The 13,699-nt window shown below is 47.1% G+C and overlaps 1 protein-coding gene across 3 annotated transcripts in view; it reads right to left on the minus strand.

Moving 5' to 3' along the window:
- LOC140386725 (septin-4-like) overlaps window positions 1-13,202 on the minus strand; it is a 222,611-nt gene extending 209,409 nt beyond the window's left edge. Inside the window, exon 1 of one of the 3 annotated variants that reach the window (XM_072469341.1) lies at window positions 13,048-13,202. In XM_072469341.1, coding sequence (XP_072325442.1) covers window positions 13,048-13,050 — 3 coding nt within the window. In that variant the 5' untranslated portion in view covers window positions 13,051-13,202. The remainder of the gene's footprint in view (window positions 1-13,047) is intronic. The other 2 variants (XM_072469338.1, XM_072469339.1) reach the window with 2 other exon arrangements.
- Between the last annotated feature and the right edge of the window lie 497 nt (window positions 13,203-13,699).

Raw genomic sequence — 13,699 nt, forward strand, 5'->3', positions numbered from 1 at the left:
TTATCCAGATTAATTTGGATATGGGTTCTAGAGTAAGATTACGAAACAATCTAAATCAGATTGTCGCCACAGTTGCGTAAAGCAGTGAAAAGCTGTTCTCTAGTACAACGTTATACTTTGCAATTCTGGGTCAGGCAGTAGAATATTCGACTGTAAAGCCCCTGTGGAGGACAGGACAGGGGCTGGATTTTAAATTCCTTGCCTGGCTTAACAAAAAAAAGGACAAATCCCAAATGGCACAGATGGTGAAAGTTGACATAAGCCGCCAACTGCTTCCGATGCAGCACATATTCAGGTTGCTTCTGTGTTTAAACACCGATGGATTGTACGAGGGCCGAATTTAATCCTAGCTGCCAGGTATTTAAAACCAGCCGTCACTCACCCATCAGGAGCTGACTTTAATAAGGACGCGGGGATGTCCACACCGAGTAAAGAACGAGATGTATGTACAATACGATACATACAGTTCCCGGTAGATCCCAACCGGATCGCTTGCTGGTAGGTGCCTCATTCGTCGATCTTTAATATATTAGTTCTCCCGCTCCTAGTGGGGGAGAGCTCGTACTCTGTGAGACCACATGGAAGATAATTATTCCCAACCTGTAGGTCCTGTGCAGGATATTACACACCTCCGTGATTTGAATCCACTCGACTGTGCCGACAGAGAGGACATGTGTTCAAAGCTGGTGGGGTCCTTTTTAACATAGATATGGCGGATCTGTTATGGGCCAGGGTTTAGAGAACCCCAAAGTGTATCATGGAGTTCACCTGACCCACAACTTTTAATAGATTGTGGTTATGGGGAGCACACGGGCCCACTCTACAGGTGTGGTACAGCAGAAATGGAAAAGTATTTTTTTTAAAGCAAAACAATGTTTATTCTATGAACTCAAGTTAACCTTTTTAAAACATAGTGAACATCTTAGCAACCATCAATTCAAATACAACCCCAAAGAATACAACACTAAGTAATGCTTACGCTGTCCTTTTAACATCCAGAAGACTTACAAAAAACATAACCTTTAACAGAAGCACATCAGGTTAAAGTCACTACTCAGAACATTTATTATTCTGAATTCACCAAATGACCAAGAGATAGTATTTTCATGGCAGAGAGAACAGCAGTACAGCTGCTTTGTCTGGCTTCAGCTCTAACAGTGAAAACGAAACTAAAACACACCCTGCAGCAAACAGCCGAAAACAAAAGTAAAAAGCTGACAGACAGCCCAGCTCCACCCACACTCTGACATCACTGATAAACACCCATTTCTTAAAGGTATATTTCTTAAACAGCCATTTCTTAAAGGTACTCTCACATGACAGATCGCAGTGACACCATCAGGACCCAGCTGCAGTCTCTAGTCGGCGGCCTGAGGAAGAAGGTTGTCAACTTCCTCCATACGGGATATTGGATCATCCGAGCACAACACAGGCAGGCAGGACTCTGCGGGAGGGATCAACAACCACTCGCAAGACGTCCACTCAATTTACAAACAACTTGCTCAAAATTTTGTGGCGATTTGGAATTCTCTACCCCAGGATTCTATTGAAGTTCAGTCATTGAGTATATCCAAACCAAGAGATTTTTGGACGCTCGGGGAGTCATACGTACACATAGAAACAGACAAAGAAAATAGGTTCAGGAGGAGGCCATTCGGCACCCTGAGCCTGCTCCGCCATTCATTATGACCATGGCTGATCATCAAGTTCAATACCCTGGTCCCGCCTTCCCCCCACATCCCTTGATCTCTTCAGCCCCAAGAGCTATATCCAATTCAGTCTTCAAATTACACAAGGTTTTGGCCTCAACTACTTCATGTGCTCGTGGATTCCACAGATTCACCATTCTCTAGGTGAATAAATTTCTCCTCACCTCAATCCTAAAAGGTTCACCCCTTATTCTCAAACAATGACCCCTAGTTCAAGATGTAGGAGGACCATGCAGGATGGCAGAGGTGAAGTGGAGGATCAGCCATGATTGTATTGGATGGTGGTGCAGACTCAAAGGGTCAAATGGGCCTATTCGTGTTCTTCTTTCTTATGTTAAGTTTTCAGGTTCACATACAACCAAAAAAAAATAATCACAAAATAACCTTTAAGCTACACACTTCTGAAGAAAAACATCCAATAAACAGTCGAAATGTTAGTCACTTGCTGGAAGTGCCTGCAATGTTTCCCGGTTTCATTCTACCCTTCTGCCTGGAACTTTTGCTTCAATCTTCCCATAAATGCCTGAGGTACCCCTCTCCCCCATGCCTGCCACCGACAGCACTCTCTTTAACAGCGAGGAGAGCGGCATCTCCAGGAACGTTGGAAAGGTCTTCTCACAAAATCCCACACCTGCATATACCGGAAAGTATCTGACCATGTGTGATGAATGGTTACTGCCTTATCATCATGTAAGGTGATGTCCCCTTTAAGACCGGGCTTGGAACCCTGGGGACTCCGCCTCTGGCTCCGCCCATCTGGGAGCCATACATAAAGGCCTGCCTCATGGTCTGTGTAAGTCAGCTCTCGTCTCTAGCTGTAGTATAGTTATTAGTCTAATAAAGCCTTCTTTACAGTTTAATCTCTAAGCATCATTATTGAGGGTACCTCACCATGGAATCCCAAACAACTCCGTCAACTCCTCCAAACTCACAAATCATCCCTTCCAAAACAAATCACTCATTCCCTTTGTTTAAAAATGTTTTTATTCTCCATTTTCACATTTTCCTTCAAAATTTACCCCACCCACAGACAGTAAACGGTAACAAATACAAAATCAATCCTCTTAACAATGACAACGATCCCATCCTCCCACCACCCCAAACAACGGCCCAACGGTCAATATATGCATCCAATAAAACAAACCCTCCCACGGTGGAAATAAATATCAAAGGAGAAAAAGAAAAAGGAGTCTGGGACCGCCCATGGTCACCATTAACCAATAGTGTCCACTCCCCCCTCCCCACTCAACGCCATCCAACCTCTGAAATAGCGTACATGATACCCAAGAGTTGTAAACACCCCCCCCCCCCTCCTCTCCAACTCCTGCCGTCCACTGCCTCTTGTAAAACTCGCCCCCCCCAACCTCGGTTCCTTCCCCCCAACTTTCCACCCCGGCTAGACCACTCGGACCCTGTTCTGCCAGGCTCCGATGGCCACAGCCTCTCCCCCCACCTCACTCCCGTTCACCGGCCGGCTTAAACCGGCCAGCGTGGAGGCCCCCCACCCGGGTCCCTTTCCCCCTTGCCCGGCCCTAGGAAAGCCCAGAAATCCCCTTTTAGCACACAAACCCCGCATATCCATCTACACCCCAAAGAGCCCTCATTTCGTGTGAAAGTCCCATCAATTCCCTTGTGCAAAGATATACAATATTGGCTCCTTTAGCCCATACACACGCACAGTGAAACAAAAAAGAAGAAAATACAGTCATCAGGTTACATCTGCACATGGCCATTTCTCAATTTGTCAGTTCTGCCACAGTCCTTCTGCCTTCGCAAACTCCTCCTCTGCTTCCGCCGTTCCAAAATAAAAGTCCTTGAGCTTGTAAGTCACCCTCAGCTTTGCTGGATATACAATGCCGCACTGCACCTTGCTAATGTACAGTGCCCTCTTCACCCGATTGAAGGCAGCTCGCCTCCTCGCCAGCTCCACCGTAAAGTCCTGGTATACACGTACACCAGCTCCAGCCCACTGCACCACCCGCTTCTGCTTGGCCCAGCTCAGGACCTTCTCCTTCACACTTTACCTACCCAGCATTGCGGCAAAATACTCAGGAGGCCTCGGTCCTTCAACTCCTTCAGGCAGCCCTACAATCCTCAAATTCTGTCGCCTGGATCTGTTGGTGGAGGTGGAGGGGGATGATGTGCTCATCTTTCATTCTCTCACTCCACTGTATAAATATTTCCCACTTTCTGTCTTTTAGCTTTGACAAAGGGTCATCTGCTCAAAACGTTAGCTCTTTTCTCTCCCTACAGATGCTGTCAGACCTGCTGAGATTTTCCAGCATTTACTCTTTGGTTTCAGATTTCAGCATCCACAGTAATTTGCTTTTAGTCCTTTTAAAAATACTGCTAGCGCAGTTTGAATGCATATTCAACGGAGATTGTTTAAGAGTGCGTGTTAACACTAAATCAGTGTTAGTCACTGTTTAACATCACAATCCGCTCACACTACATGTTTCCATTGCATATGTGGGACATTCACAAGAGAGCCCTCAGAGGTTTGGAGGTTATGCTGGAAGTGTTCAGAAGCTGTTGGGTTGATGCCTGGCCTTACATAATGCTAACACTAGCAGTGTTACAGAGCTGAATTCAGCAGCCATGATTACTAAAGGGGTAGGCAAATAGCAATCTAATTGTCATGTCCAATGGAGGCTTGTCCTATTCAGAACTTTACTGGACTGTATTCAGTGCATATGTTTCTGGAACTATCTTATATTTAAAAGTGGACACTAGCAAGAATATTAACATGGCTGCCAAGGGTCAGGGAACATTTGCAATTACCGCACAAAGGATTAACTTATATCTGGATATGCCTCTGGAAGTTCTCAAATGTGAATCAGTTTCTCAGTCGCCGTGAGACAGCAGAGCTAATCACTGCGTCACCGTGCTGCCGGCATAGTACAAAAGTTACGAGGGACTTTTATAAAGTCTGGTTCAGCTTTAACTGGAGTATTTGTTCAATATATATGTATGAGTTTATAAGTGTTATGGATAGGATGTGGGAGCACTGAAACCCTTTTATCCTTTCCTTGGCTGTCTGTAATCAGTGTGGTTTTGGAAAGGAAGATGTGCGTATTGCTTGGTCCTCAAAGTGTGTGGTCAATTTAAATAAGAGGAGTAAGTTTTTGTGGGTTTAAATACAGAAGATTCACCCATTCACCCTGAAAATCTAAATACTATATCACTCACGTGAACACACACATGAGAAAGATGCAGTTCAAGTGAATAGTGCAAGTTGTAAATAAAGGAATATTTCATAGTTCATGTGATTGGCTCATCATAGGAAAGCAGTCATTGTAGGCCCTGAGAATGCGACGTTTTCACTCTGAAAGAGTAGTTTAGATGGTTTCAATAACAAGTTGTGCAACAGTTATTATAGGATTCCCTCGAAGAGTTGGAAGTTCCGCAGGTCACAAATTAGTCACTTTTAATTTCTTCTTACTGGGCAATCAAGTTTCTTTACATGCAGGCCTGGAAGAGAGAATGGCACGTGGCACAGTGGTTAGCACTGCTGCCTACAGCGCTGAGGACTCGGGTTTGAATCCCGGCTCTGGGTCACTGTCCGTGTGGAGTTTGCACATTCACCCCAAACAGGTTACTGCTGTTAAATCACAAAGCCTATCACACAAATGAGTAATGTGGCATGTGAATTTCAGTGCCAGTGTGATGCCAGCTATGTAGGCCGTATGTCCCAAAGACCAGCGGATTGTATAAAATAGCATGATCCTTGCACTATTCACAACAGATCGCACCCAACCAGCTCGTGCTTGCAAATCTCAAAACTTTGTGTCCAATATTAGGTGCGATTCTGCGATTGGACAACATTTGCTAAATAATCCTCAATGTGTTAAAAATTATGCTGACAACCAAGATTGTCAGTTGGACGAGTAGTGTTGCATGGGAAGCTACATATCTTGAAACACAGGGCTCTGTTCTTCGCAGACACAAAGAACATGTTTGTGCCCCTTTCAGCTAAACAAAATAAGTGATAGACATTTGCTGGTTCATTCCTCAGGGCAATGCCTTGACCAATCAGAGTCAAGTTGCCTGGTTTAAATTTTCAAACAATGCTTGGCAGTTAACTGTCAGTCATCACAATTGTTCATTTCTGTCTGGCGCAAAACTAACATGGGAAAGGTGGCCAAACCATTGCTTACAAGGGGAATTTAGAGTTAGCACTAGATCCAAGGGAGAGGCATGCAAATTGGCCAGAAGAAAAACAGCAGACCTGAGGATATAATTCAGCAAAAGAGGACATAGGGATTGATTAATTGGAAGCTGTTCAGAGGAGGTTCAACAGATTGATTCCGGGATGAAAGGGTTGACGTATGAGGAGAGATTAAACAGTTTGGGTTTATACTCGCTGGAGTTTAGAAGGATGAGAGGGGATCAGATCGAGGTATATAAAATACTAAAAGGAATTGCTAAAATAAATGTCGATCAAATGTTCTCCCTTGTAGGGCAATCTAGAACGAGAGGTCACATACAGGCTGAGAGACGGTATATTTAGAACTGAGATGAGGAGGAATTTCTTCTTGCAGAGGGTGGTGAATCTGTGGAGCCTGCTGCCCCATAGTGCGGTGGAATCGGAGCTACTAAATGGTTTCAAGAAGGAGGTAGATGTATTTCTGATAAGACGGGTTCAAGGGATATGGGAAACTGGTAGGAATGTGGATTTGAGACCAGGAAGAGATCAGCCATGATCTGATTGATTGGCGGAGCAGGCTCGAAGGGCTGAATTGCCTACTTCTGCTCCTATTTCCTATGTTATTAAGAAGGGAAAAATAGAGTATGAGAGTAAGCTTGCTGGGAACATAAAGATTGACGTCAAAGCTCCTATAGGTATGTGAAGAGAAAAAGATTGGTGGAGACAACCTTACAGTCAGAAATGGGGGAATTTATAATGGGGAATAATTAAATGGCTGACCAACTAAATACATATTTTGGCTCGGTCGTCACATGGGAGGACACAAATAACGTACCAGAAATGTTGGGGAACACATTGTCATAGGAATGTCACTTTAAGAAATGTTTGTCTTCTCAAATGGCTGCAGTGATGTCATTGTGTGCGTGGAGCTGGGTTCTGGCTCTGCTTTTTAGTTTTGTTTTGAGCTGGAAGCTGCTTTGTGGCTCTGAGGTTTTTTTTGCTTCTGTTTTCAGTTGGAGAGCTGCATTCAAACCAAGGTGGTGTATTTTGGTCTCTCTCTATGCATGCTAAAGAATGTCTCCAGACCACATGATAACTTCACAGTAATACCTGTTTGTGTAAGGAATGCAAACCTATTGTTTCGTCAGAAAAAAAGGTGTTTGGCTGATGGATGTTGTTAGGAGAGTTACTAAGGGTTACCTATCGAGTATTGTATCTTTGGGGGGGCTATCTGTGTTGGTAGTTGATAAGATGTTTACTGTGTGTTTATAAAATGTTAACCGGATTCATAGAATAAACATTGTTTTGTTTAAAAATACTTAAGATCTCTGTTCATAACACCTGGAAAGTGGGCCCTTGTGCTCCTCATAACCAAAATCTATTAAAAGTTGTGGGTCAGGTGAACTCCATGATACACTTTGGTGTTCTCTAAACCCTAGCCCATAATAATATGGTTAAGTGAGAGGGAGGAGCTGACAGAAATCAGGTTCAGTAGGGAAATGGTGTTGGGGAAATTGATGGGACTGAAGATCGATACATCCCAGGGTCTGATAATTTACATCCCAGAGTACTTAAGAAAGTGGCCCTAGAAATAGTGGATGCATTGGTGGTCATCTTCCAAGATTCCCCAGTCGCTGGAACAGGTCCTACGGAATAACGGGTAGCTAATGTAACCACACTATTTAATAAGGCAGATAGAGAGAAAACAGGGAATTATAAACCAGTCAGCCTGACGTTAGTAGTAAAGAAAATGCTAGAGTCCATTGTACAAGATTTAATAGCAGAGCACTTGGAAAACAGTGGCAGGATTGGTCACAGTCAGCGTGGATTTGCGAAAGGGAAATCATGGAATTCTTGGAGGAAGTAAATGGTAGGGTTGATGAGGGGGAGGAAGTGGATGAGGTTTATTTGGATTTTCAGAAAGCTTTTGACAAGGTCCCACATAAGAGATTAACGTGTAAAATTAACTTGCATGGGATTGGCGGCATTGGACTGAGATGGCTAGAAAACTGATCGGCAGACAGGAAACAAAGACTAGGAATAAATGGGTATTTTTCCGAATGGCAGGCAGTGATAGTGGGGTACCACAGGGATCAGTGCTAGGGCCTCAGCTATTCACAATGTATATTAATGATTTAGATGAGGGAACAAAATGTAATATCCCTAAATTTGCAGGTGACACGAAGCTGGGTGGGAGGGTGAACTGTGACGAGGATGCAGAGATGGTTCAGTGTGATTTGGACAACTGAGTGAGCAGATGCAGTATAATGTGGATAAATGTGAGGTTATCCACTTTGGTAGCAAGAACAGGAAAGCAAATTATTATCTGAATGGCTATATATTGAGAAAGGGGAATGTGCAACAGATCTGGGCGTCTTTATACATCAGTCGCTGAAAGTAAGCATGCAAATGCAGCAGGCGATGAAGAAGGCAAGTGGTATGTTGGCCTTCATAGCGACATGATTCGAGTACAGGAGCAGTGATGTCTTTCTGCAGTTAGATAGGGCCTCGGTGAGACTACATCTGGAATATTGCGTGCAGTTTTTGTCTCCTTGTCCGAGGAAGGATGTTCTTGCGATGGACGAATGCAGCGATAGTTTACCAGACTACGTACGCACAAACGCATTCAGCTGCAAATACTTTCAGCTGTATAGGGAACGAGATCTGGGGCGTCATTCTCCGACCCCCCGCCGGGTCGGAGAATGGCCGTTGGCCGCCGTGAATCCCGCCCCCGCCCCCGCCCCCGCCGAAGTCGCCGGCACCGGAGATTGGGCGGGGGCGGGAATCGGGCCGCGCCGGTTGGCGGGACCCCCCGCTCAATTCTCCGGCCCGGATGGGCCGAAGTCCCGCCCAGAAATTGCCTGTCCCGCCGGCGTAAATCAAAGCTGGTATTTACCGGCGGGACCAGGCGGCGTGGGCGGGCTCCGGGGTCCTGGGGGGGGGGGGGGGGGCGGGGCGATCTGACCCCGGGGGGTGCCCCCACGGTGGGCTGGCCCGCGATCGGGGCCCACCGATCCGCGGGCGGGCCTGTGCCGTGGGGGCACTCTTTCCCTTCCGCCTCCGCCACGGCCTCCACCATGGTGGAGGTGGAAGTGACTCTCCCCACTGTCAGCGGATACGCTCCCGCGAATGCGCCGGGAAACTGTCAGCGGCCGCTGACGCTCCCGTGCATGCACCGCATTTCCGCACCAGCTGGCGGGGCAACAAACGCCATTTCCGCCAGCTGGCGGGGCGGAAATCCCTCCGGCGCCGGCCTAGCCCCGACATTGAGGGGCTAGGCCGCCAAAGATGCGGAGCATTCCGCACCTTTGGGGCGGTGCGATGCCCGTCTGATTGGCGCCGATTTGGGCCAGGGTGTCCATTATCTCTGCTTCTGATTGCACTAGCAACTGAACCATTGGCCATCACCCTTAGATCAGCAGAGTGGTGGGCGGGCATTTCGGAGGATGGGCAGAGAGCATAGAGTCTTGCTTAATACGAATGACCTGGGCCTCTATGTGTTAAACCCCCTAGCCAGAATTGGAAAGATACCAGGACTCCTTAGGAAGTTTGGTGCCTTCTCGGGTTACAAACTCAACCCGGGAGAGTGAAATCGTCCCGGTGAACCCCCGAGAGGGAGGAGTGGAGCTGGAAGAACTACCGTTTAAAGTAACCCAGACCAAGTTCAGGTACCTGGGGATCCAAGTGGTCCACACCTGGACGAGGCTCGACACATGGAACCTCTCCAGCCTGGTGGAGGAGGTGAAGAGGGACTTGCAAAGATGGGACTCACTCCCTCTTTCACCAGCGGGAAGGGTATAGACGGTCAAAATGAACGTGCTGCCCAGTTCCTCTTCGTATTCAGATCCCTCCCGATCTTCTTCCCCAAATCCTTCTTCACCAGGGTCGGCAAGTTAATCATGGCCTTCATCTGGGGGGCTGAAAGAATCCCTAGGATATGCAACACCAACTTACAGCGAGGGCGACACTTGGGAGCCATGGCCCTACCAAACCACTTATTCTACCACTAGGCGGCAAACACGGAGAGGGTGAGGGGGTGGCTAAGGAAACCAGAGGCGGACAGGGTCTGAATGGAGGAGTCCTCCTGCATGGGGACATCTCTCTGAGTGCTGGCCACAGCACCACACCCGGCCCCTCCCAACACACTCCAGGAGCTCATGGGAGCGGCCATACTAAGGACATGGAAGCAGTTCAGGTACGATTTCAAACTTGGCAAGATTTTTATAGAGGCCCCCATCTGCACAACCATAGATTCACACCGGCGACGTTGGACGCCACATTTGAGATGTGGAGGGAGGACAGAGGGACACTCTCAGAGTCAAGGATATGTGCATGGTCGATAGAATCATAAAATCATAGAATCAACAGTGCAGAAGGAGGCCATTGGGCCCATCGAGTCTGCACCTGCTCTTGGAAAGAGCACCCTACTTAGGCCCACACCTCCAACCTTTCCCCGTAACCCAGTATCCCCACCTAACCCAAGGGCAATTTAGCATAGCCAATCCACCTAACCTGCACATCTTTGGACTGTGGAAGGAAACCGCAGCACCTGGAGGAAACCCACACACACACGGGGATAATGTGCAAACTCCGCACAGACAGTGACCCAAGCTGGGTATCGAACCTGGGGCTCTGGAGCTGTGAAACAACTGCGCTACCGATAGACTGGCGACCCTGGGGGAACTCTTAGAGGGGCTCCAATCCTGAAAGGGAATGAGCTCAGGTACTTGTAGCCGTGCAACGTTCTCCGCAAGGAGACAAAAATATTCCCCAGAGGATGACAAATGTGGAGACATCTACGGGTGAATCATAGAAAAGGTCAGGACCCCACTGGACAAGACCAAACAGAAATTAGAGGAGGAGCTGGGCATGGAGCTAGGGGGAGAGGATGGGCATGGAGATGGGGGGTGGGGATGGGAATGGAGATGGGGGGAGGGGATGGGCATGGAGATAGGGGGAGAGGATCTGCATGGAGATGGGGGGTGAACGTTGGATCGAAGTGCTGCACAGGATCAACTCCACCTCCTCCTGCACTGGGCTAAGCCTAATGTAGCTTAAGGTGGTGCACAGAGCACACCTTACCAAGGCACGCATGAGCGGGTGCTTCCTGAAGGTGGAGGATAAGTGTGAGCGTTGTTAGCAGGGGGCCGGCCAACCACATCCACATGTTCTGGCCCTGCCCCAGATTCGGAGTTCTGGACGGCCATTTTCGAGGCCATGTTCAGGGTTGTGGGGTTTGAAATGGAGCCGTGCCCATCTGTGGCCGTCTTTGAGATGTCAGAGCATCCGGAGTTCTTTACGGGGAAGAGGGTGGACACCAGGCGGAGACTTCTGCAAGGCTGGAAGTTGACAGCCCCACCCAGGGCCTCGGAGTGGCTCTCAGACCTGGCCGAGTTCCTGAAACTAGAAAAAAATAACATTCTCGATAAGGGCAACCGAGGAGAGATTCTACGACACATGGCAGAAGATCACAAACCTCTTTGCAGACCTGTTCAAAACCAGCAACTAACTAGGGAGAGTGGGGGAAGGAGGAGCAGACAGGAAGGGAGAGGAGTGAGGGCTATGTTAAGGGTAGGAAGGGAGGCTTGGGGCACCACCCAGATGAAAGGGTGCTCGCGTGTAGCAGAGAGGAAACGGTGAGGAAGGCCATTCGCAGGAGGGGACACGGATCCCTCCCATATGTGTCAAACCGGGGAGGCAGACCATCCTAACCTCCCTCGAGAATGCAAGGGAGGAAACAGGTCTCCTCCCCCCAGCCAGCAAAACAAATGTAATTATAAGCAATGTAAAGACTGCCGGCAGTAATTGCAAACACCTATGTAAAGTGGTGTATAATTCCTAATACTAAACATTAAAAACCCCAATAAGAACACTGTCAAGAAAAGTGTCTGATACACACTAATGTAAATAATGTAAGGAAATAATAGCACTGGGAATACTGTCACAGACCCGGGGGCAGCTTGTGATACCGTTGTTACTGTTCTGGTTATTATTATATGTTTTATATTGTTCTGCAAAGCTTGATATTAAAAATTCTAAAATTCCAATAAAAATATATTTTAAAACATCATAATGAATGGCGGAGCAGGCTCGAAGGGCCCAATAGCCTCCTCCTGCTCCTATTTTCTGTTTCTATGAATGGCGGAGCAAGTTCGAAGGCCAAATGGCCTACCCTGCTCCTATTGTTTTAGTTCTTTTACAATATTCACAGATATAACGTATAAACATATACATTTGTATTACTATTTACCTACCACTTCAATGTATTTCATAATGAAAGATATGGGTCACAAGTTCGAAACATATAGATGGCGCTTATCTCTTTAAACATAAATAAGGTGCATTATGCCAGCATCGCGGGTTCAATTCCCGTACCAGCCTCCCCGAACAGGCGCCGGAATGTGGCGACTCGGGGCTTTTCACAGTAACTTCATTGAAGCCGACTTGTGACAATAAGCGATTATTCAATTAAATATATTTTGATCTTCTACCAAATAAATGGAGGCCAACCTTGCAAAAGCTGCTCCTGTCTGGCAGTATCACTGAAGTGAAGTGATCGCTCAAGAAAGAGAATTGTCATACTTTCCATTGATGTTTCTGTTGATTCAAACGAATGGCTGGAAAAGTGTGTCTGTCATTCAGACAATTCGCAAGTTCCAATTGAAATCCCTCAAATTTTACCCAGCGTTTTAGCCGCTCAGGATTTTCAGTATTCTTCTGATCACTTTGGCTTAAGAAGTTTAATCCAGTCAAACTGCATTAAGGCCATGTGCAAGGTATATAGCTGGAGCAGAATAGAAGACACTTTGGTGCTTTGCCATGACAAACCCAGGCCGTACCTGTGACCTGCTTGCTCTCTGCGCCTACAGGCTGCTGACCACAGCAGCCATGGAGACACTGAATCAGCACAATCAATGCTCTCTTCCAAGAAGAGTTTTCACAAACAGCCATCGCGCTGAAGAAATAGAGCGGGCGAGAGAGAAAGACATTCGCTCACCCACACTCATCACTCCATCGCTCTGAAATGTACTTACAGAAAAGAGGGGACTGCTGTATATATATTCTGAAACATGCTGTCTTTAATAAGGTTTCAGTAGCCACGTGAACCTTACTGAATCCTATTAAAGTTGGACGAAGTACTGATGCTGATCAATCAGCCCTCTGCTGTGTAATATGAAAGGCCTAACTTACCATGTCTGTATTCTGCTGGCCTGCCGCTGCTCTGTATTTTTGGATCTGCAGACTCGGATTTATGTGATGGTGACGCTGGGAATAAGGGGGAACTCTCCTTTGCTGAGGTGCTGATCACAGACTGCAGTCCTAACCCTCTCCACACATACACACACAGGAAATCGACCATAAAGCTAGCTGGCACAGCTCTGATTGGAGAACTTGAAGATCATGTGACGGTGCCTGGATTGTCAAGGGGGACGATATAAATAGTCAATGATATGTTAAGGGATGGTTAAGAAACATAAGCACTCTGGAGTTGCTCACACTTCAAAACTACTACTTCAGTAGGATTGAAGTGACAGATGCATTGCACAGGGGGAGAAGCTCCTCTCCCTCTCTTTTAATCACACAAGCAAGGTATTGGCACACACTTTCCCTCGACCAGTGTGAATCATCAACATATCGCACAGGACAGGAGAGAACATCCTGCCCTGTGTCAAACAGATCAGATTACAGCATATATTCCCTGTGAACTAATATAGGTGCTCTGTGGCCTTCAGCTGGGAAATCAGGGGGCTCTACCTCATCCAGACAGGAGGTTCTGCACCAGTTCAGACATTCCAGGAGGGGGACTCCAGAGATTCCAGGAGGGGGACTCTGCTGTCTTGGA

The sequence above is a fragment of the Scyliorhinus torazame genome, chromosome 12 (genome assembly GCF_047496885.1).
Source record: "Scyliorhinus torazame isolate Kashiwa2021f chromosome 12, sScyTor2.1, whole genome shotgun sequence".
Taxonomy (NCBI): Eukaryota; Metazoa; Chordata; class Chondrichthyes; order Carcharhiniformes; family Scyliorhinidae; genus Scyliorhinus; species Scyliorhinus torazame.